General features: G+C 61.6%; 2 protein-coding genes across 4 annotated transcripts; both read right to left on the reverse strand.

Annotated features, from left to right (window-relative positions):
* Positions 1-446: 446 nt before the first annotated feature.
* Positions 447-8,688, reverse strand: MBD1 (methyl-CpG binding domain protein 1). Of its 3 annotated transcripts, XM_054294581.1 has the most exons (15): positions 8,571-8,688; positions 8,023-8,137; positions 7,462-7,727; positions 7,141-7,226; positions 6,692-6,732; positions 6,435-6,584; positions 5,080-5,214; positions 4,887-4,934; positions 4,729-4,785; positions 4,588-4,656; positions 1,794-1,904; positions 1,641-1,721; positions 1,474-1,560; positions 1,306-1,395; positions 447-893 (listed from the first exon to the last, which is right to left on the reverse strand). In XM_054294581.1, the coding sequence occupies exons 1-15, from the start codon at positions 8,678-8,680 to the stop codon at positions 459-461; spliced, it is 1,881 nt and encodes a 626-aa protein (XP_054150556.1). In that variant the 5' UTR covers positions 8,681-8,688; the 3' UTR covers positions 447-458. The 3 variants fall into 3 exon arrangements, with proteins under 3 accessions (XP_054150556.1, XP_054150555.1, XP_054150554.1); XM_054294580.1 differs by having other exon boundaries at positions 1,641-1,904; positions 4,588-4,653; XM_054294579.1 differs by having other exon boundaries at positions 1,641-1,904.
* Positions 8,689-10,582: 1,894 nt separating this feature from the next.
* On the reverse strand, positions 10,583-22,201 carry CXXC1 (CXXC finger protein 1). The gene is given in 16 exon segments (XM_054294590.1): positions 10,583-10,789; positions 11,443-11,595; positions 12,180-12,276; positions 12,579-12,595; positions 12,597-12,629; positions 13,594-13,704; positions 14,424-14,631; positions 15,160-15,344; positions 16,175-16,282; positions 17,394-17,543; positions 19,310-19,483; positions 20,284-20,361; positions 20,363-20,388; positions 21,220-21,320; positions 21,950-22,047; positions 22,145-22,201. Coding segments are annotated over 16 exon segments (1,683 nt in total). The 5' UTR covers positions 22,148-22,201; the 3' UTR covers positions 10,583-10,648.
* Between the last annotated feature and the right edge of the window lie 161 nt (positions 22,202-22,362).

Raw genomic sequence — 22,362 nt, forward strand, 5'->3', positions numbered from 1 at the left:
AATCCCCACAGTGGGGTCCTGGTGCTCCCAAACCTGGGGGGGCACCCCAGAACCTCCCAGTGACTCTCAGGGGATTCTGGGGTGCCAATCCCATCCTGGGGACCCCCCAGTGCCCCTCTCCCACTACACCCAAGGCTCCATCCCCAAATCCCACTCCCCAAAGGTGCAACACCCCATCCCTCCTCCCCACCACCCCCACATCCCCCAATTTTAGTTCCCCCCTCACTTTTAGGTTCCTCATTATCCTCTCCCCCTCCCAATTTTATTCCCACCCCAATTCCAGTTCAATCATCACTTCCCAACCCACCCAAATTTTGCTTCCTTTCCCATTTCCCTTCTTCCTTCCCATCACCATTCCCCTCCCCACATTTTTCACTACCACCCCCTCAAACTGCTCCCCCTCCCCACCCCAATCCCCTCCTCCCCACCTCCCCAAAATCCCCTCCTCCCCCTTTCCCTCAATGCCCCTCCCCCGCCAGCATTTGGCAGGGCCGGCAGCAGCGCCCCCCCCTCACCAGGACATGGCAGCGGGGGGCGGGGGGCCGGGCCGGGGGTCCCGGGCAGGGCCCGTAGGCCTCGAGATCGCAGAGCAGCTCCACCAGGTCCAGCACGGAGCGCAGGGGGGGGCGCCGGGCCAGCACCTCGTGCCCGGGGGGCACTGGGCGGCCGCGGGCCACCAGGACCCGGAATGCCAAGCCCGGGTTGAGCAGCACGGCGGCCGCGGCCATGGAGGAGCGGGGGCAGCGCTGCACCAGCTTCAGCCCCCGCGCCGGGCACGGCCCGGGACCACCGTCAGCCCCCACGACCCCCCAGTGGGCCGGGAGGGGAATCTCGGCCAGTTCCTCCAGGAAGGAGCCGGGCCAGAGCTGGGGAGCGGGGGGCAGCGGGAAGGGCTGTGGGGGAGAAAGGGTTAATAGGGTGGGGGAAATGATTAGAGAGCCCCAAGAACCCCCCCAGCCAGCAGGAACCTCCTCCATGTAAACCACCCTGCTTGGAGAGCCTCCCAAAAAACATAACGGTCATGCCAAGAGTCCTTCCCAAATTCACCAGGGCCCCAAAACACGCCCCCCACTCATAAAATCCCTTCCCAAACTCACCAGGACCCCAAAAACCTCCCCCCAGCCCCAAAAATCCCTTCCCTAGCTCACCAACATCCCACCTAAAGTTCCCATTTGTCAGACCCCTCTCCCCAAATTCCCTTTAAAGCCACCCCCAGGACACCCCCAACCCCTTCCCAAGACCCCTCACCCGTCAAAACCCCCCCCCAGGATCCCCCCAAATCCTCTGACCCCCCCTCTTCCTCACCACTTGGCTGCCGCCCTCCTCTTCCTCTTCCTCCTCCTCCTCACTCTCATCCAGCACCACCAGCTGGGGAGGGGGAGGCTGGGGGGGCACCTGGGGGTGAAGGCAGAGGCTCAGGACCCCCGCCAAACCCCAGGGACCCCCCCAAACCCCAGGGTCTCCCCCCCTTACCGGCACCAGGGACGCGCTGGGCTGCGGCTGCTCCTGCTTCACGCGGGGGGTGGCGGCGATCAGGACCCCCAGATCCCCCGGGGGGGGCTGGAAAAAGGGGGGCAGGGGCGTTATGGGGGTCCCAGGCACCCCGAGGAGCCTCAGGGGGTGTTTGGGGTCCCACTCACCCTTTGGGGGGCGACGCTGGGCTCCGGGGGGGCCCCTTTGAGGCGCGGGGCCGAGGCGATGAGGAGCCCCAGGCGAGGGTCCTGGGGGGCAGGGGGGGTCACGGGGGGGTCCCAGGTGTGCAGGGGGGGTTCCAGGCAGCTGGGGGGTCTCACCTCGAGGCGGGGGAGGGGTCCTGTTTCCTCCTTGATGGGGCAGAGGCGCAGGGGGGGACCCGGGAGGGGCCTGGGGCCGTTCTCAGCCCCCCCCAGCAGCTCCTCCTTCTCCTATGGGGGAGGGGCAGCCAGGTGAGACCCCCCCCATTTCCCCTCAGGTATATCCAGGAGGGACCCCCCACCCCTGAAAAAGGGACTCAGGTGTCTCCAGAGGACCCCCCCACCTCATCCCCCGTGGGGAAACTGAGGCACACACAAGCCTTGGGGTTACAGGGGAGGGGACTGAGGCATCTGGGGGTCCCCAAAACCCCCCAGAGCCACTCCTGCGGGGGGAGGGGGGGCGTGGGGACACCTTGGTCCCCTCCCCTGACACCTGGGTGCCCCCAAGCGGGGAGAGTGCGTGCAGAGCAAAGCAGCAAAGCAAGCACAGCCAAGGAGGGGGGGGAATATGGGGTTATTTCTGGGGGGGCAGGGTGAGGGTCCCGTGGGGGTGGGAGGAGGATTTTGGGGTCCCCCTGAGCAGAGGGGGGGGTCCCGTTACCTTGCCGGGGGGGCGGGGCAGGCGGCGGCGGCTCCGGGCGGCGGCGCGGGGGGGCCGGCGGCAGTGGGGCCTGGACAGGGGGAGGGGGCGGCCGCTCCAGGGGGACCCCCAGCGACCCCCCCCCACCGGCAGCAGCCGCCTCTGCGCCAGGAGAGAGACCTCAGAGCGGGGGGGGGGCAGTGCCGAGGGGAGGGGGATGTGGATTTGGGGGGGGCACAAATGCAAGAAGAGCCCCCCCAGGTGGGCCTGGGTGGCCAAGGGACCCCCACCTGGGACCCCCACCCCTTCCCCTCAAAAGGGACCCAGGGTGAGCCCCCCAAAGCCAAGCAATGCAGGAAGGACCCAGGTGTCCAGTCAACCCCCCACCAGAAACAGAATCCAGCCGTCCAGGTGCCACCTGGGTGCCAACCAATGCCCCCCTTCGCACCCTGAACTTGTCCATACTGGTCCAAACTGGGCTGCACCCAGCGCAGGGGGGGCCGGGGAGCCCGAACCTTGCATGTGCCTCAGTTTCCCCAGCCGAAGGAGTCGGGTCACTGAGGAAAGGGGGGCTGGAGGGGATGGCTGGGACTCACTGGGACGTTACTGGGAGGGAGGAAGCACTGGGGGGCACCCACCATGGCACAGCGCAGGCACTGCCTCCAGCGGCACTTCTGGCGCTTGAAGTTCTGCCCCCCGAATTTGGGCTTGTCCCGGCAGAAGTCGCAGCGGCCGCAGTCGGCCGGGCGCCGGCAGGGTGGGCACACCCCGCAGCGCCGGCTGGCCCGGCTCCGCACCCCCCGCTGCCGGCAGAGAGCAGCGTCACCCCCCGCGCCCCCAGCTGTCCCCAGGGCCCGCCGCAGTGCGGGGGGTCCCCAGGGCCTGCCCGGTGGCGCGGTGTTAGTGCGGGAGCAGCTATTAGGAGCGTTACGGTAGATGCGGTGGTGTTAGGGGTATTACGGCAGCCAGGCAACAGCGCGGGTTAGGAAGAGCATTCCGGTAGGAGCAGCTATTAGAGGCATTATGGTATCTGAGCCCCAGTATTTGGGGCATTACAGTATCGGAGCCCTGCTATTAGAGGCATTATGTTATCTCACCCCACTAATAGAGGCATTACGGTATCTGCAGCCCAATTTTAAAGGCATTACAGTTTCCAAGCCCCAGTATTTGGGGCATTACATTATCTGCACTCTACTATAAGAGACATTATGTTATCTGAGCCCCAGTATTTGGGGTATTACGGTATCCGCACCCTGCTGCTAGAAGCATTACGGTATCCAAGCCCCAGTATTTGGGGCACTGTGGTATCTGCACCCCATTATTAGAGGCATTATGGTGTCTGAGCCCTGCTATTAGAAGCATTACGGCATGTAAGCCTCACTATTTGGGGCAATACAGTATCAAAGCTCTGTTATTAGAGACATTACAGTATCTGCATCTTGCTATGAGAGGCATTATGGTATCTGAACCCCACTATTAGAGGCATTATGGTATCTGCATCCTGATATTAAAAATATTATCTGTTCCCCACTATTAGACACATTATGGTATCCAAGCCCCAGTACTTGGGGCATTACGGTATCAGCACCCCACTATTAGAGGTATTACGGTATCTGAGCCCCACTATTAGAGGCACTTCGGTATCTGCACCCCACTTTTGAAGACATTATGGTAACTGCACCTCACTATTTGGGGCATTATGGTAGCTGCACTCTTAGAGGCATTACGGTATCTGCACTCCACTAATAGAGCCATTATGGTATCTGAGCCCCAGCATTTGGGGCATTCTGCTACTAGAGGTATTACGCTATCTGTACCCCACTATTGGTACCTTGGGTTCTGCTATACCTGGAGCAGTTATTAGGAGAATTATGGTAACCAAACTCTGCTCCGAGAGGTTTTGGGTTACCTGAACCCCAAAATTTGGAGCATTACACTGCCCCAACGCCACAGCCAGGGTTGCTCAAACCTCACCATCAGCTGTGAAGAGTTTTTGGGGTGTCACAATGATCTGACCCCAGCGTTAGAAGTATTATGGTTTTGGCACCCCAATATTAGTGGGGTTTAAATGTGATGAACCCCAATATTCAGTCTTGGAACAGCTCATAGGATCATTATGGTACCTGTACCCCAATACTGCCCCCTTTTACAGGCCCCTATATTAAGGGCATTACGGCTTCCCCCCTGCCCCAATAGCTGCTCTGGAAGGGGAGAGGCCATTGATGGAGGGGTGGGGCTATGAGTTTGGGGGCGTGGCTAAGGCCTGTCACTCACCCCGCGGGGCCCAGGGGCCTTGAGGGGTCGCCCCGGCTTCTTCTTCTCCTTGCCCTTGTTCAGCAGCTTCTGGGAGGGAGGGGGGGTTTGTGGGGGGGGGTTCCAGGTGTGCCCAGGTGTGCACAGGGGGGTCCCACTCACTCTGTGCCTGGTGCTGGAGGCATCACTGGGCTCCCGCTCCACGACAGGCTTCCATTTCTGGGGGGAGAATTGGGGCTGAGGGTGGCACTTTGGGGGTCCCCCAGAACACCCGGGGGTCTCCGCTGTGCCACTGCCCGGTGTGGGGGTCTCACACTCACCTCTGTCAGGGCCCGAGGGCTCTGCGGCTTCTTGGCCACCTTGGCTTTCTGGGGGGACACAGGGTGGGGGGTTAGCAGGGGACAAAGGGTGGGGGACACACCAGGGTGACATCAGGGCAGACAGTGGGGAGGTGCTGGGGGTCCCAGGGGTGGCAGGGGTGACACTGGGGGGGTTCTGGGGGGACAGTCCCACCTTGGGGCGCAGGCAGCGGCGCCGCAGGCAGCGCCACTGGCGCTTGAGGCCGGGCTGCAGGCGCCGCAGGCAGATGCAGCAGCTGCCGCAGTCCTCGGTGCTCAGGCAGCCGGCGCAGGAGCCGCAGCCCAGGCCCTGCGGGGACAAAACACAGGGAAAACATGGGAAAACATGGGATAACAAACATGGGATAACACTCGAGGGTATAGGAGGATGTGGGTGAATGAGCAGCCACAGACAAGGGACAGGAGGACAAGGCAGGCGCTGCAGAGGGGACACGAGGGTTACCCAGGAGGGCAGGGAAAACATGGGGAAATATGGGAAAATACAGGATAAAAAACATGGGGAAATATAGGTAAATACAGGATAAAAACCATGAGGAAATATAGGTAAATACAGGATAAAAACCATGGGGAAATATGGGAAAATATGGGATAAAGGACATGGGGAAATATGGGAAAATACAGGATAACAAATATGGGATAACACTCGAGGGTATAGGAGGACATGGGTGAAAGAGCAACCACAGACAAGGGACAGGGACAGGGGGACAAGGGACAAGGCAGGAGCTGCAGCCCAGGCCCTGCAGGGACACGGAGGCTACCCAGGAAAGCAGGGAAAACACGGGCAAATATGGGAAAATACAGGATAACAAACATGGGATAACACTCCAGGGTATAGGAGGATGTGGGTGAAAGAGCAACCACAGACAAGGACGGGGACAGGGGGACAAGGCAGGAGCTGCAGCCCAGGCCCTGCAGGAGCGTGGAATAATGTAGATAACAGGCAACAGAGTGGAATAACACAAAATAACATGAGATAACAGGGATAAAATGCGATAATGTAAAATAATGTGGGGTATCAGTCACGCAGAGTAACACTGGTAATGTTAATTAACACAGATTAATGCTAATTAACACAGCAGCACGCACATCCTCAGACAATGAAGGAGAGGACATGGAGGTGACAGAGGTGACACAGGGGACACACAGGTTTGTGGTGACACAGGAGGTGACAGTGACATGGGGAGAGAGAGGATTATGGTGACATTGAGGGGGTGACACCAACACTTGGGGGGTGACAGTGACACTGGGAAGGCGAGGATTTCAGTGACATGACAGAGGTGACACTAACATGGGCAGGGTGCTGGTGACATTTAGGGGTTGACAGTGACACTGGGGGGTGACAGTGACACTGGGAGAGGGAGGATTAGAGTGACATGAGAGGGGTGACAATGACAAGGGGGTACTGGTGACACTGAGGGGGGGTGACAGCAACATGAAGGGGTGCTGGTGATACCAGGGTGAGTGTTGGTGACACCGAGTGGGGTGACAATGACAAGGGGGTGCCGGTACCTTCTTGACGATGCGCAGGCAGCGGCGCAGGAGGCACTTGGGGGTCCGGCCGGGCCCGGAGGGGCCCCCGGGGGGGCTGCGGGCGCAGGCGCTGCAGATGCCGCAATCCTCGGGGATGCGACAGGCCTGGCACGTGCCACAGCCCACCCGCTGTGGGGAGGGGGTGTCAGGGCTCTGGGGGGGCCCCCAAACACCCCCTGAGGGCTTTGGGGAATGCCCAAGGGCACCATTTCCCACCCCTAAAGGATTGGGGGTACCTTGTAGAATCGCTGCTCCCGGTTGAAGTCTCGTCTCTGGGCTGGGGGAGGTGGAGGGAGGGGGGTCAGGGTCACCCCAAATTTCCTGGGATTCCCTCCTGATCCCCTTCCCAAAGTCCTTCAAGCTCCCTTCCCCACCAAAATGGTCCAAAACAGAGGGAAAAAGGAGGCAGGGAGGAATCAGGGAGGAGGAAGAGGAAGTTTCAGAGGAATAAAGTGATAATTACGAGGCTGAAGAAATTCAAGAAATGATGATGATGATGATGGAGAGGAAAAACCCCAGGGAATGAAGGACAAGAAGAACAGGAAAATGAGGAAGAGGATAAAACAGAAAAAGCTCTGAGAGAGCTCAAGAAGGTGACAGAAAGACTCAGAGAAGGAGAAGGAGCACAGAGGATGAGGAGGAGCATGAAGAGGATGAGGAGCAAGGCACTGAGGCTGAAGCTCACCACGGCAGTCAGGGCACAGCCAGCGGCAGCGGCGCTGGGGGGGCAGGGACACCCCTGGGAAGAGGGTCTGGCAGCCAGCACACAGCCTGCAGAGAGGGCAGTATTTTTGGGGGGTAGGCCAGGGGGACCCCAACACCCCCATGGCCCCCCACGATCCCACAGCCCCCCTGAGGGAACCCCCAATACTCTGAATTTCTCCCCAAGGATCCCCCCAAACTCCCCCCAGGGACCCCAATCCCTCCCTCCTGGGGTCACTCCCCACTCCTGGGACCCTCTCCCCACACCTGGAGGACCCCACGACCCCCCCCTTCCCCCACTCACGCCATAACCCCATCCGGGGGGGGCTCCAGGGGCGGCCGCTTCCGGGTCCGGCGATGGGGGGGCTCCCTCAGGGGCGTGGCCACAGATGAAGAGGGCGTGGCCTGGTTGGGGATGGGCAAGGCCTGACCTGGTGAGGGTGGGGCCTTCTCGGTCTCAGCCCCGCCCACCTCCACCTCCACCTCCACCTCCTCTTCCTCCTTTGTGAAGATTTTGGGGGGCTCTGGGAGGGGCCCGGCGGGCAGGTGCCATTTGGGGCTCTTCTTGGTCTGAAAAGCAGAAAATGGGGAGGTCATAACAATCCCTTGTGATCCCTCTCATTCCTGTTCCTCCCCAATTTAAGGACCCCTTGTTTCCCCCCTCAATTCATGTTCTCCTCAACCTCATTTCGAGGAGCTCCTTTTGCCCCATCTCTTTATTCCACCCCCAATCCCCTTCTTGTTATGGGGCTCCCACCCCAAGGAGAGCTCCAGGTTTCCCTCCCTGAAGTTTTTTGGGATTTTCGTGCCCCTCCCATGGTTTTTAGGGTCCCTCCCGTGGTTTTTAGGGTCCCATCCCCCATACCCGGGTGGGGCCAGGTCGCTGCTGCCCCGATTTGAAGTCGAAGTTGCTCAGGTCATGCCCAGGGCCCAGGAACCGTCGCAGCTCGATCTTACTGCGGAACTTCTGCCCTGTGGGGCTGCCGAGGGGTAGGGTCAGAGGGGACCCAAAACACCCAGGAATGGCCCCAAAACCCCACGGGGACCGCTGAGTCTGGGGGAGCCCCCAAATGCCAAAGGGAGAGAGGGAAAGGGGGACCAAACAGAGCTCAGGGGACTCCAAAACTCTCAAAAAGGACCCCCGAGCCCCAAAATAGCCTGGAAAAGTTGGAGAGGAATGGGAGTATTTGGAGAAAGGGGCTCTGAGGTGGCCCTGGGGAGATCCTGGAGGGGGTGGAGGGGGAGATGGGAGAGGGGCTCTGAAATCCCCCTTGAAACACCACCGGGGGGTGAGGGGGAAGCCCATAAATGGACACGGGATGGGGTCTAGGAGGGGAGAAAGGGCAGAGCCGGCCCCACCCGCAGTCCCGTGGGGTAGGGAGGGGAGAATTGGGGGTTTTTGGGGAGAGGCACCTCCTGTAGTAGGTGTCGCTGCGGCCGCTGGTGGCTCCGGATTTCCGAAAAGCTTCGCGGCGCTGCCAGCCCGGGCCCAGCGCCGGGCACTCGGCCCAGCCCTCCGCCATACCTGCGGGGGGGCTGAGAGCCCCGGGGAGAGGGTGGGGAGGGGGTCACGGCCGGCCCCGAGAGCCCGAACAGCCCCTGGACCCCGCCCCCAAACAACGCCCGGCCCCGCCCCCTCCCCACGTGACTCCGTCCTCCCCTCCCCCACAGCCAAGGCTCCCCCTCCCCCACACAAACACAGCTCCGGGCCCGCCCCTCCCCCGCAAGGACACCCCCAAAACTGCCCCGGAGTTCCGCCCCCACCCACAAAAACCTCCCAAGCGGTGCCTCCTCCACGCCAAAGTGTCCCTTCCCCTCATAAACTGCCCAGAAACTGCCCCGCCCCCCTCAGAAACTGCCCCCAAACTGCCCCTTTCTCACACAAACCGCCCCTCCCCCTCAGAAAAAACCCCAAAACTGCCCCTTCCCCTCACAAACAACGCCCAAAACTGCCCCTTTTCCTCAGAAACTGCCCCTCCTCGTCACAAACCCCAAAACTGCCTCTTTTCCTCAGAAGCTGCCCCCAAAACCCCCCCTCCCACTAAGAAACAACCCCAAAACTGCCCCTCTCCCTCACAAACTGCCCTCAAATTGCCCCTCCCCCGCACAAACTGCCCCCAAAACTGCCCCTTCTCCTCAAAAACTGCCCCCAAAACCACTCCTCCGCCTCACAAACTGCCTCCAAATTGCCCCTCCTTTTGAGAAACAACCTCAAAACTGCCCCTCTTCCTCACAAACTGCCCCAAAACTGCCCCGTTCCCTCAAAAACCTCCCTCAAACCGCCCCTTCCCCTCACAAACTGCCCCCAAACTCCCCCTCCCTCTCCCAGCCCCTTTCCTCACGCCCTTTCCCCCACACGAACCCACCTCAGCCGCCCGCCCCCCCCCACTCCCTCACGGCTCGCCCGTCCCCACCGGCCGCGTTTCCCCGCTCGGATCCCTCTCGCTCCCCGTTCCTCGCTCAGCCCCGCTGCAGTCCCGCACCCCTCTGGCCCCTCACCGTTCCCATCCGCCCCCGCCTGTGGCGCAGCTCTTCCTCTTCCTCCTCCTCTTCCTCCTCCTCTTCCTCCAGCGACGCCGCGAGGCCGCTGGGGGCGGGGCCCCGGGCCGGAAGCGGAAACGCCGGGCGGGAAAAGCAGGGACGGAGATTTGGGTCACGTGAAGCAGAATGGACCAATGAGAAAGGGCAGAACCAGGGAGGGGCGGGGCGACACGCGACCTGTGCAGAGGGCGAGGCACGTGACTGCCGGGCACGTGACGCCAGGAGTGAGGGGATATGTTAATGAGCTTTGTGTGGGCGTGGCTATGCTAATTAGCCCGGAGCGTTCCCCTGGGGCCTTTTGGGGTCCTTTCCCCTGCCCAGGACCCCCCGGACCCCCCTAAAGGACTCCCCAAAACAGCCAGAGAGCCCTCCCAGCCCCACCACGACCCTCAGGATCCCCCAAAAACCGCCAGGGACCCCTCAATCTCCCCAAGAATGCTGCTCCCATTTCCCCCCCCATCCACAACCCCCTCCAAAGGACCCCCCAAAACAGCCAGAGACCTCTCCCAGCCCCGCCATGGATGCTGCTCACATTTCTCCTCAGGACCCCCAACCCTGCCAGGGACCCCTCCCAGCCCCGCCATGGTTGCTGCTCCCATTTCCAGCCCCCGCACCCCCTAAGGACCCCCCAACCTTCTCAGGACCCCCCAGCTGCCCCCAAGGCCAGAGAAGAGATCCTCACAGCCTCTGCAGGGGCCGGAGGTGGTACCAGGAACTGGGGGCTCTCAAAATTCCTCACACAGGCACCCCTAGAATCCCAAAGATCCCACAGAAGCCCTTCTATATCCCATGAACGACCCCACAAAAGGGACACCCCCAGACTCCTTTTGCACACCCAGTTTATTTGGGGATGGGGGAGCACTCAGGAACCAGGGGTGGGGGGATGTGGGGAGGGGTCTGGGGGGGTTTGGGGGCTCCAGGGGCGGTCAGTGGTCTGAGGCAGGCCCTGGTCAGCGGTCCGAGCGCAGGTCCGTGGTCAGAGGGTCGTGCTGGATGGTTTGGTGCAGCATCAGCGCCAGCAGCCCCGCACGGTTCGTCATGGCCGCCCGCACATTGCGCTCCTGCTCGAACAGCTCGTCCAGCTTGTACCACTGTGGGGACAGGGACAGTGACACACAGCTCGTCCAGCTTGTACCACTGTGGGGACAGCGTAGGGACAGTGTGGGGACACTGTGGGGACAGGGACACACAGCTCATCCAGCTTGTACCACTGTGGGGACAGGGACAGCGTGGGGACACTGTGGGGACAGGGACAGTGACATACAGCTTGTACCACTGCAGGGACAGGGACAGTGACACTGTCCTGCTCGAACAGCTCATCCAGCTTGTACCACTGTGGGGACAGGGACAGTGTGGGGACAGGGACAGTGATAGTGTGGGGACAGGGACAGGGACAGTGTGGGGACAGGGACAGTGACACACAGCTCGTCCAGCTTGTACCACTGGAGGGACAGGGACATGCATAGGGTGGGGACAGTGTGGGGACAGGGACAGTGACACAGTCCTGCTCGAGCAGCTTGTCCAGTTTGTACCACTGCAGGGGACAGGGACAGCATGTGGACAGTGTGGGGACAGCAGCAGGGACAGTGTGGGGACAAGGGACAGAGACAGCATGAGGACAGGGACAGTGTGGGGACAGAGACAGGGTGGGGACAGGGACAGACAGTGTAGGAACAGGGACAGGGACACCATGGGGACATGGAGCAGTGTGGGGACACTTTGGGGACACTTTGGTGGCACCCACCACGCGGACGCGCTCCAGGTCCACCTCGGCGCGGCGCAGCTTCTCCCAGCAGTAGTGACGGTGGCACTTGCGCTTGGGGACGCGGCAGAAGTCCCCGGTCAGCTCGAAGACGTCGCGCACCAGAGGGCACCCGCACACCTCGTCCGCGGGCACCTGGGTGGGCACGGGGTCAGTGCCGGGCTGGGGACACCCCGAGCCCCTCTGCCACCTCCACGGCCACCCTGCGGTCCTGGCAATGTCCTGGGCACTGCCCCTGCCCTGTCCTCTCATGCCCACCTTGGTGTCCTGGGAGTGCTCAGGGCACAGATCCCCTAAATTCCACCCCAAATTCTCATTCGGTGCCCACTCTGGGGTCCTGGGAATGCTCAAGGCACAGATCCCCTAAATTCCACCCCAAAATCTCATACTGTGCCCACTTTGGGGTCCTGGGCATTGCCCCTGCCCCACAAAGTCCCCCTGTGCCCACCCTGGGGTCTCAGGAGTGCTTGGAACACAGATGCCCTAAATTCCACCCCAAAAACTCATTCTGTTCCCACTTTGGTGTCCTGGGAGTGCTCTGGGCACAGATTTCCTAAATTCCACCCCAAACCCTCATTCTGTGCCTACCTTGGAGTCCCAGGACTGTCCTGGGCACTGTTCCTGCCCCCCAAAGTCCCCCTGTGCCCACCTTGGGGTCCTGGGAATGCTCAGGGCACAAATCCCCTAAATTCCACCCCAAATTCTCATTCTGTGCCCACCTTGGGGTCCCGGGAGTGCTCGGGGCACAGCACCTGCAGCCTCTTGCAGTAGGTTTTGCTCTGGGGGTTGTAAACGTCACAGAACAGCCGGGTGGCCCTGGGGGGACACGAGAGGTGTCCTGGGGTGGGGGGACAAGGGGCTGAGGGACCCCCCAAGACAGCCACAACCCCCTCCTCCAACTCCCCCCTGGGTGCTCCCTCCCCAGGGTGACACCTCCACCCCAAAAAGCCTCCCCAGGGTGCTCCCCCTTCCTTCCCAGGAGGATTTAGGGGTCTGGGGTCACTCCAGGGTGCTCCCCCTCTCTTCCCAGGAGGATTTAGGGTCTGGGGTCCCCTTCCCACCCCATAAAGCCCCGCCAGGGTGTCCTTCCCCCCACCCAAAGCCCCCTCCCGACTCACCCCTCGATGCGGGTGGGGGTACATGGACCCGAAGGACGTTTGGCTCTCGTACTGCAATGGGGTGGGGGGGTCAAAAGGGGGGCAGGGATGGGACCCCCGAACCCCATGGGGGCCCTATGGACCCCCAGCCCCGATAGAGCCCCAACAAAAGCCCTCCCACAGGGTCCCTGTGGCCCCCCAGCCCTTATAAAGCCCCTCCTCGTGAGACCCCACAGAACCCCCAGCCCCTACTGAGCTCCCAACATGTTCCTACAGCCCCCCCAAACCCTATAGAGACCCCTAAAGTTCCTTCAGAGGGTCCCCACAGCCCCCTCAAGCTGAGGAAAGGGATCCCCATGGCCACTGCAGGATCTGGGGAGGGTGTCCAGCCCTGGGGGCTCCCAAAGTTCCCATAAAAGGATCCCCCAGAAGATCCCACAGAGTCCCATGGACGATCCCACAGATGACCCCACAGGAGCTCAGTGCCATAGAAAACCCCACAGACCCCACAGACGATCCCACAGATCCCAAGAACAAACAGGGGCACCCAGATCCCATGGATGATCCAACAGATCCCACAGATGATCCCACTGATCCCGTGGATGATCCCACAGGAGCTCAGAGTGCCATGGAAAACCCCACAGACCCCACGGATGATCCCACAGACCCCACAGATGATCCCACAGACCCTATGGATGATCACACAGATCCCAAGAACAAACAGGGGCACCCAGATCCCATGGATGATCTCATAGACCCCATGAATGATCACACAGATGATCCCATGGATGATCCCACACACCCTATGGATGATCCCACAGACCCCATGGATGATCCCACAGATGATTCCACAGACACTATGGATGATCCCACAGATCCCAAGAACCAGTAGGGGCACACAGATCCCATGGATGATCCCACAGATGATCCCACAGCAGCCCAGAGTGCCATGGAAAACCCCACAGACCCCACGGATGATCCCAGAGACCCCAGGAACCCCCAGGAACCCAGAGGTGCCCCCAGACCCCGCGCTCACCTTGGCGTAGCAGCGCTCCATGTGCCTCAGGGCCACCTTGGGGTTGATGGGGTGGCCACAGGACACGCAGAAGATCTGCAGGTCCGTGTCCTCGCTGTCCCCCTCCGTGCTCTGGGGGGACAGCGGGGTCAGGGGGTCCACAGGGGCACCCAGGGTATGGGGGGACACCAGGTTAGGGGGCTCAGGGGGAACCACATGCTCCAGGGATGAGTGTGGGGGGACCCTGGTGTCCATGGGGGACTCAGGACGGGGCTCAGGAGGGACTCAGAGATTTGGGGGATGCTCAGGGGCGACCCAGAGTGGGGGGAATTAAAGGGTTTGGGGGCATCCCAAGAGGGACCCAGGGATTCTGGAGGGGGACTCAGGGAAGGGCAGTGAGAGGGGACTCGATGGGTTTGGGGGCACCCAGGAGTCCATGAAGGATCAGGAGGGATCTCAAGAGGGACCCAGAACCAAGAGAATTAAAGGGGTTTTGGGATCCCCAGCCCTCCAGGAGCTGTGTGTGAGTATCAGAGGAGCAGAGGGGTCTCAAGAAGAACCCAAAATGGGGAGAATTAAAAGATTTTGGGGCACCCAGGCATCCATGAATGACCAAAGGGGATCACAAGAAGGACCCAGAACAGGGAGAATTAAAGATTTGGGGGCACCCAGGAATCCATGAATGACCAAGGGAGATCTCAAGAGAGACCCAGAATGGGAAGAATTAAAGGGTTTGGGGGCACCCAGGAGTCCATGAAGGACCAAGGGCAATCTCAAGAATGACCCAAACCGGGTAGAATTAAAGCGTTTTGGGGGTCCCCAGCCCTCTGTGAGCCCCGGGGGGTGCCCACCTCCTCGTCCTCGCGGGGCGGGTGCCCCTTGGCGCGGGCGATGAGCCCCTCGAGCTCGTGGAAGCGCCGCTCCATCTCCTGCAGCCGCAGCCGCGCCTGGTGCTGCTCGCGCCGGATGCGCTCCAGCAGCCGCTTGCCGTGCTCCTCCGCCACGCACGGGCTCTGCTGCCACTGCTGGATCCGCTGCGGCAGGATCTCGTAGATCCGGCTGGGATCAGGGGGAGGAAAGGGTTAATGGGGGTTGGGATCCACTGCTGGATCTGCTGAGGCAGGATCTTGAAGATCCGGCTGGGATTGGGGTGAGGAAAGGGTTAACAGGGGCTGCAGGATCCCTGGGATCCATGGCTGGATCCACTGCTGGATCCGCTGAGGCAGGATCTCGTAGATCGGCTGGGATCGGGGTGAGGAAAGGGTTAACCAAGGTTCTGGGAACCCTGGGATCCACTGAGGCAGGAGATTGTAGATCTGACTGGGATCGGGGTGAGGAAAGGGTTATTGGCAACCCTGTGATCCCTGGGATCCACTGTGGCAGGATCTCTTCATACAATTAACTGGTTTATACTGGTCTACACTGGTTTGCACCAGTCTGTACAGACCATTACTGGTTTATGAGGGTCTGTACTGTACCGTACCAGTTTACACCGGTCTGTCCTGTCCCGCAGTGGTTTATACTGGTCTATACCAGTCGATACTTTTCTGTACTGGTTTATACTGGTCCGTACTGGTGCGTACTCACTTGGCAGCCAGTTTGATGCCGCAGGCCTCGCTGCAGTACTTGGAGGGCGGGCGGGCGGGGCGGGTGCAGCCGGGGCCCAGGCACTGGCCCAGCCCCGCGGGGTCGCGGGCGTCGGCGCGCTCGGGGTGCCCGCGGCGCTCGCGGTGCCGCGCCCGCTGCCGGTGCCGCTTGTAGCGCTCCTCCTTCTGCACCAGTTAGAACCAGTTAGAACCAGTAACATCCTTGTCACCACCCAGTAACCTCCCAGTAATCACCCAGTCACCACCCAGTAATCACCACTCATAGCCCAGTGCTGCCAGTGCCGCTTGTAGCGCTGCTCCTTCTGCACCAGTAACCTCCAGTTAGCACCAGTAACCTCCCAGTCACCACCCAGTAATCACCCAGAAGTTACCCAGTCACCACCATTCATAGACCAGTAACCTTCCAGTAACCACCACTCATACCCCAGTGCTGTCAGCGCCGCACCCACTGCCGGTGCCGCTTGTAGCGCTCCTTCTGCACCAGTTAGAACCAGTTAGCACCAGTAACCTCCCAGTCACCACCCAGTAATCACCCAGAAGTTACCCAGTCACCACCATTCATAGACCAGTAACCTCCCAGTAACCACCACTCATAGCCCAGCACTGCCAGTGCCATGCCCGCTGCTGGTGCCACTTGCAGCGCTCCTCCTTCCGCACCAGTAACTCCCAGTTAGCACCAGTAACCTCTCAATCACCACCCAGTAACCACCCAGTAATTACAACTCATAGCCCAGTAACCACCAGAGCCCTTCCAGTGCCGCTTGTAGCGCTCCTCCTTCCGCACCAGTTAACACCAGTTAGCACCAGTAACCACCCAGAACCTTCCCAGTACCTTCCAGCAGCTCCGAGTGCTCATTCCGCCGCTCCTCCTTCCACACCAGTGAGCACCAGTAACCACCCAGAAACCACCGCTCGTATCCCAGCAACCACCCAGAGCCCTCCCAGCAACCCATGGAACCTCCCAGTAACCCCCAGTAGCTCCCAGTGCCCGTCACCTTCTTGTCCGACTTCTTCTCGCGGCGTTTGACGTGTTTGACCTTCACGGCGCGTTTGCGCAGGACGGGGTCCAGGAACGGCGCGTCCTCGGCGTCACTGAGCCAGGGCTGGCAGGACCAGGGACACATGGGGACACGTGGGGACACGTGGGGTGACACCCCCGATGTGCCTCAGAGCGTGGCCCGTGAAGGGACACGAGGGGACAACGCGGCCTGAGGTGCCTTGGGCATGTGGGGACGTGCCAGGACAAGCTGGGGACATGCAGGGACACGCCTGACACGCCTCAGAATGCCATGGGGACACGTCCTGATGTGCCAGGACATGCTTGGGGACATCTGGGGACACGCCCTGACAGGGACCGAGGACACATCCCGACACACCTGAAGCTCACCTTGACACACAAAACCACCTCTGAACAGCCTAAACCAGGCCTAAACAGCTTAAACCAGGCCTAAACAAACTAAATCAAGCTCTGATGTGCAAAATTCTCCTTCAAATCTGCTCCTGTAGTATTTGGGGTGCCTGGTAGAATTTGGGATGCCCGGGGGGAACAGTGAGGGTCCCCAGGGCAGTATTTGGGGTCCTGGGAGGGCAGTTTTTGGGGTCCCGGGGCAGTTCTGAGGTGCCAGGGCAATTCTGGGGTCCCTGAGGGGCAGTTTTGGGGTCCTGGGGGATTAGCTTTGGGGTCCTGGAGCAATTTTGGGGTCCCGAGGGGGAAGTTTTGGGACCCTGGAGCAGTTTTGGAGTCTCAGGGGAAGCAGCTCTGGGGTCCTGGGAGGGCAGTTTTGGGGTGCCAGGGGGGCAGTTTTGGGGTCCCGGGAGGGGGCAGTTCTGAGGTGCCAGGGCAATTCTGGGGTCTCAGAGGGGCAGTTTTGGAACCCTGGAGCAGTTTTGGGGTCCCGGAGGGGGCAGTTTTTGGAGCCCTGGGGGGGCAGTTTTTGGGGTCCTGGGGGGGCAGCTTTTGGAGTCCTGGAGCAATTTTGGGGTCCCGGGGTGGCAGTTTTTGGGGTCCTGAGGGGGCAGTTTTTGGGGTCCTGGGGGGGCAGTTTTGGGGTCCCAGGGGGCAGTTTTGGGGTCCCAGGGGGAGGCAGTTTTTGGGGTCCTGGGGGGGCAGTTTTGGGGTCCCAGGGGGCAGTTTTGGGGTCCCAGGGGGAGGCAGTTTTTGGGGTCCCAGGGGGGCAATCTTGGGGTCCCATGGGGCAGTTTTTGGGGGCTCACCAGGCCGTGCTCGTCGAAGGCGCCGGCGCAGAGCTCCTGGTAGAGCCGGGGGTCGAGGGGCAGCTCCTCATCCGAGAGGCTCTCGGGGGGCCCCGGCCCCCCCAGCTGCGCCTTCAGCAGCTCCAGGTCCCCCTCACGCCCCCGGGCCAGCTGGGGGGGGGGGGTCAGCACTGCCAGGGACCCCCGGGACCCCCCCATGGCACCCCTGGGACCCCCCCATTGTACCCCAGGGACCCGCCCTTGTGCTCCTGGACCAACTGAGGGGGGGTCAGCACTGCCAGGGACCCACAGGACCCTCCATGGCACCCTTGGGACCCCCCCAAGGGCTCCCTCTTTTGCTCCTGTGGCAGCTGCAGGGGGGTCAGCATGGCCAGGGACCCCTGGGACCCCCCCATGGCACCCCCAGGACACCCCCATCAGCTGGGGGTGGGTCAGCACACACCAGGGACCCCCAGGACCTCCATGGCACCCCTGGGACCCCCCAGGACCCCCTCATGGCACCCCCAGGACCCCCCTGCACTAACTGGGGGAGGGTCAGCACCTTCCTGGGCACCTCCATCCCCTGTACCTGTGAGCCCCCTCTCACCCCAAGGGTAACGAAAATTTTGGGGTGCCCCTCCCCCCTCAGCCAGGCCTGGCCCCTCCCCCACATGGGACAGGGTGGGTCTGGGGTCCCCCTTTCCCCTCCCCTCGCCCCAGAGCCCCCAGAAACTCACCGAGGTGGGGAAGTACTTGTAGGACTCCTATGGAGACACGGAGGGGACATGTCAGCGACAGGGCGGTGACATGGGGACATGGGACAGGGTGACACAGGACACAGTGTGACACAAGACAGTGTGACACAGGGACACGGGACAGGTAGGGACACAAGACATCTTGGAGACATGTCAGGGACACAGGACAGGGTGACACAGGGAAATAGGGACACGGGACACTTCGGGACACAAGACATGTTGGGGACACATCAGGGACACGCTGACAGAGTGACACACAGACATGGGATATGAGGACACAGCGAGACAGTGTGACACAGGGACATGGGGACACAGGGACACAAGACAGGGTGACACAAGGACACAGGGACATAGGACAGGGACATGGGACAGTTAGGGACACAAGGCAACTTGGAAACACGTCAGGGACAAAGTACAGGGTGACACAGGGACACAGGACATAGGACATACAGGGGCATGGGACACTTGGACATGTTGGGGACACACCAGGGACACGCTGACAGAGTGACAAACAGACACGGAATATGAGAACATAGTGAGACAGGGTGACACAGGGACATGGGACACTTGGGAACATAAGTGACATTGGGGACATGTCAGGGTGACACAGGGACATGCAGCAGCTCCTTGGAGACACAGAACACGTGAGGAGGAGGAACGGGGGACATGGGGACATGGCACGAGTGTGACACAAGGTGACAAAGAGACACAAGGACACGGCGAGACAGTGACAAAGGATGTGTCACAACACGAGACATGGTGACCAAGGGACATGGGACAGGGTGACAGAGGGACACAGGGACGAGACAAAACGCTAACAAGGGACACGGGACAGGGTGACGAAGGGGCACGAGGTGCTGAGAGAGGCCACACGACAGGGACACAGCCACAAAGAGCCACACTAGGGACACATTGGGGACACACTGGGGACACACCAAGGCCACTCCAACGCCCCCAGCCCTGGCAAGCACTGAGGCCACGCCACATGGGGGACACACCCCACTCCCAACACACACCAAGGACACGTTGGGGACACATTGGGGACACACTGGGGACACACCAAGGCCACCCTAATGCCCCCAACCCTGGCAGGCACTGGGGCCACGCTGAACACACTTGAAGAACGCTCCCAACACACACCAAGGACAGGCTGGGGACACACTGGGGACATGTTGGGGACACGCCAGGTGCCCGCTCACCCGCGCCCCGCAGCTGGCACTGCCGCAGCCGGCACTTCTGGCGGATCTTGTTGGGGCCCCCGAATTTCTTCATGTCCCGGCAGAAGTCGCACTGCCCGCAGTCCTCGGGGCGCCGGCACGCCTCGCACTCACCACACATGCGGGCCGAGCGCTTGATCTGGGGTTGGACACCCCGAAAACGGGGTCAAGCACCCGAAAAATGGGGTTCAGGCACCCCAAAAATGGGGTTCAGGCACCCCAAAAATGGGGTCAGGCACACCAAAACCCACCAGGAACACCCCAAATCCCACCAGGGACACCCCCACATTGCACTTGCCGTACATGTGGGCTAAGCACTTGATCTGGGGTCAGGCACCCCAAAAACGGGGTCAGACACCCCAAAAATGGGATCAGGCAAAGCAAAAATGGGATCAGGCACCCCAAATCCCACCAGGGACACCCCAAATCCCACCAGGGACACCCCTGCCTCACACTCACCACACATGTGGGCTGAGCGCTTGATCTGGGGTCAGACAGCCCAAAAACGGGGTCAGGCACCCCAAAAATGGGACCAGGCAACCCAGAAATTGGGTCAGGCACACCAAAAATGGGCCAGGAACCCCGAAAATGGGATCAGGGACATCAAAACCCACCAGGGACACCCCAAATCCCACCAGGGACACCCCCACCTTGCATTCCCCAAACGCAGGCTGAGTGCTTGATCTGGGGTCAGACACCCCAAAAACAGGGTCAAGCACCCCAAAAATCCACCCAGGGCACCCCAAAACCCAAACAGGGAGGGATCCCAGGCACTCAGAGAGGGTCAGGCGTCCCCCAAATCTCCCCCACAGCACCTCCCAGCGCTCTAGTGCCCCCCAAATCCTCATCCCAAGGGACTCAGGCACCTCCCAGCCTCCCCCCAGAACTGGGGTGTCCCCCTTTGTGGGGTCTGCACCCCCTGACCCCCCCAGAGCCCACCTTGGCAGCCCGGCCCTGCTCCAGCTCCTGCCCCTTGGCCCCCTCGTGCTCCTTCTCCCGCCACTTCTTGTGCCGGTACCCGGATCTCCAGGGATGGGTCCTTCTCTGAGGGGGAGGGTCACAGAGGGGTCAGGGCGTCCTCCAACGGGGTCACCCCAAAATCGGGGTCAGGCACCCCAAAAACGGGGTCAGGCACCCCAAATCCCACCAGGGACACCCCAAATCCCATCAGGGACACTCCAACCTCGCACTCACTGCACATGCAGGCTGAGCGCTTGATCTGACGTCAGGCACCCCAAAAATGGGGTCAGGCACCCCAAAAACTACCCAGACATCCCCCTCAAAAACCACCCAGACCCCCCAGGTGTCCCTGGAACCCCCCCAAATCAACCCCCAAGCCCCTCTCTCAGCAGCCCAATATTCCCAGATGGCCCCCCAGAGCCCCCCAAATTCCCCTGGAGCCCCCCAAGCCCTCAGCCCCTCTCACTGCTGCATTGCCACTCCTGGCTGGACCCCCAAAGCCCTCCCAGAGCCCCCCAAGAGCCCCCAGCCTCTCCTACTGCAGCACTGCCAATCCTGAATGGCCCCCCCAGAGCTTCCCCCAACCCTCCCAGAGCCCTCAGCCCCTCGTACCTTGGCACTGCCACTCCTGGCTGGCCCCCTCAAGCCCCTGCAGAGCCCCCACAAAGCCCTCCCAGAGCCCCCCAAGGTCTCCCAGAGCCCCCAGCCCCTCTCACTGTAGCGCTGCCATTCCTGAATGGGCCCCCAGAGCCCCCCAAATCCCCCCAAGAGCCTCTCTAAACCCTCCCAGCGCCCCCAGCCCCTCTCACCGTGGCGCGGCCATTCCCGAATGGCTCCCCAAAGCCCTCCCAGAGCCCCTCAAAACCCCCCAAGAACCTCTCCGAGCCCCTCCCGAGCCACCCCAGCCCCTCTCACCGCGGCACTGCCGGCAGTACCACTCTCGGATGGCCTTGGCCATGCGCTCGGTGATGTTGATGCAGTCCCCATGGAACCACTCGTTGCAGTTGTCGCAGCCGCTGCGGGACGGGAGTGACACCGAGACCCTCAGCTGGGCACCCCCAAAGCCCCCCAGCTTCAAGGGACCCCCTCCAACACCCCCAGGCGCCAACACAACCCAGGACCCCCCAACTCCCACCCTGAGAGGCACCCGGGACCACCAGCCCTGTGTCCTCCCCTGCTGCCCCCTCAGATCTGCTGTGACCCCCCCCAGACCCTCCCTCACATCCTGAGGCACTTGGGGACCCCCCCTCACATCCTGAAGCACTTGGAGACCCCCAGACCCCCCTCAGATCATGAAGAAGTTGGGGACCCTCAGATCCCCCCTCACATCCTGAAGCACTCGCGGACCCCCACAGACCCTCCCTCGTATCCTGAATCACTTGGGAACCCCCCAGACCCCTCTCACATCCTGAATCACTTGGGAACCCCCCAGATCCCTCTCACATCATGAAGCACTTGGGGATCCCCAAGACCCCCCCCTCACATCCTGAAGGAGCTGGGGACCCCCGAGACCCTCCCCTGACATCCTGAAACACCTGCAGACCCCACTCCTCCCCGTTCTCCTCATGTCCTGAAGTAGTTACGGAGTCCCCAGACCGCCCATCACATCATGAAGCACTTGGGGATCCCCCAGACCCCCCCTCACATCATGAAGCAGTTGATGTCCGGCTTGCGGCACACGCAATAAACCGGCGCGTTCTCCTCCCCTCCCGGGGCCGCCTCCGCGTCCGAGAATTCGCTATCCTGAGGGGGCAACGGCGGGGGGTGTCAGGGCCTGGGGGGTCCCCCAGACACCGCAGACCCCCTGAGGCCCCCACACACCCCCCGGTTCCTCCCCTACCATCGCTGCCGCCGCCTCCGAGGGACGCGCCGGGCTAGGCCCAACAGCGGCCGGAAGCGGGGGGCGTGTCCCACTTCCGCTTCCGGATAAGGGCGTGCCCGCCCACAACATGGCGGCGGCCAGAAGAACAATGGCGGCGGCCGTAGGGGACCGCCCTGTTTGGGGGAAGTGTCACCCGCGGTCATAAAGAGGCGCCTGAGAGACAGCAGTGGTGGCAG

Source organism: Melozone crissalis, unplaced genomic scaffold (genome assembly GCF_028551555.1).
Source record: "Melozone crissalis strain CALT ecotype California unplaced genomic scaffold, PUWL_Pcris_2 ptg000266l_1, whole genome shotgun sequence".
Taxonomy (NCBI): Eukaryota; Metazoa; Chordata; class Aves; order Passeriformes; family Passerellidae; genus Melozone; species Melozone crissalis.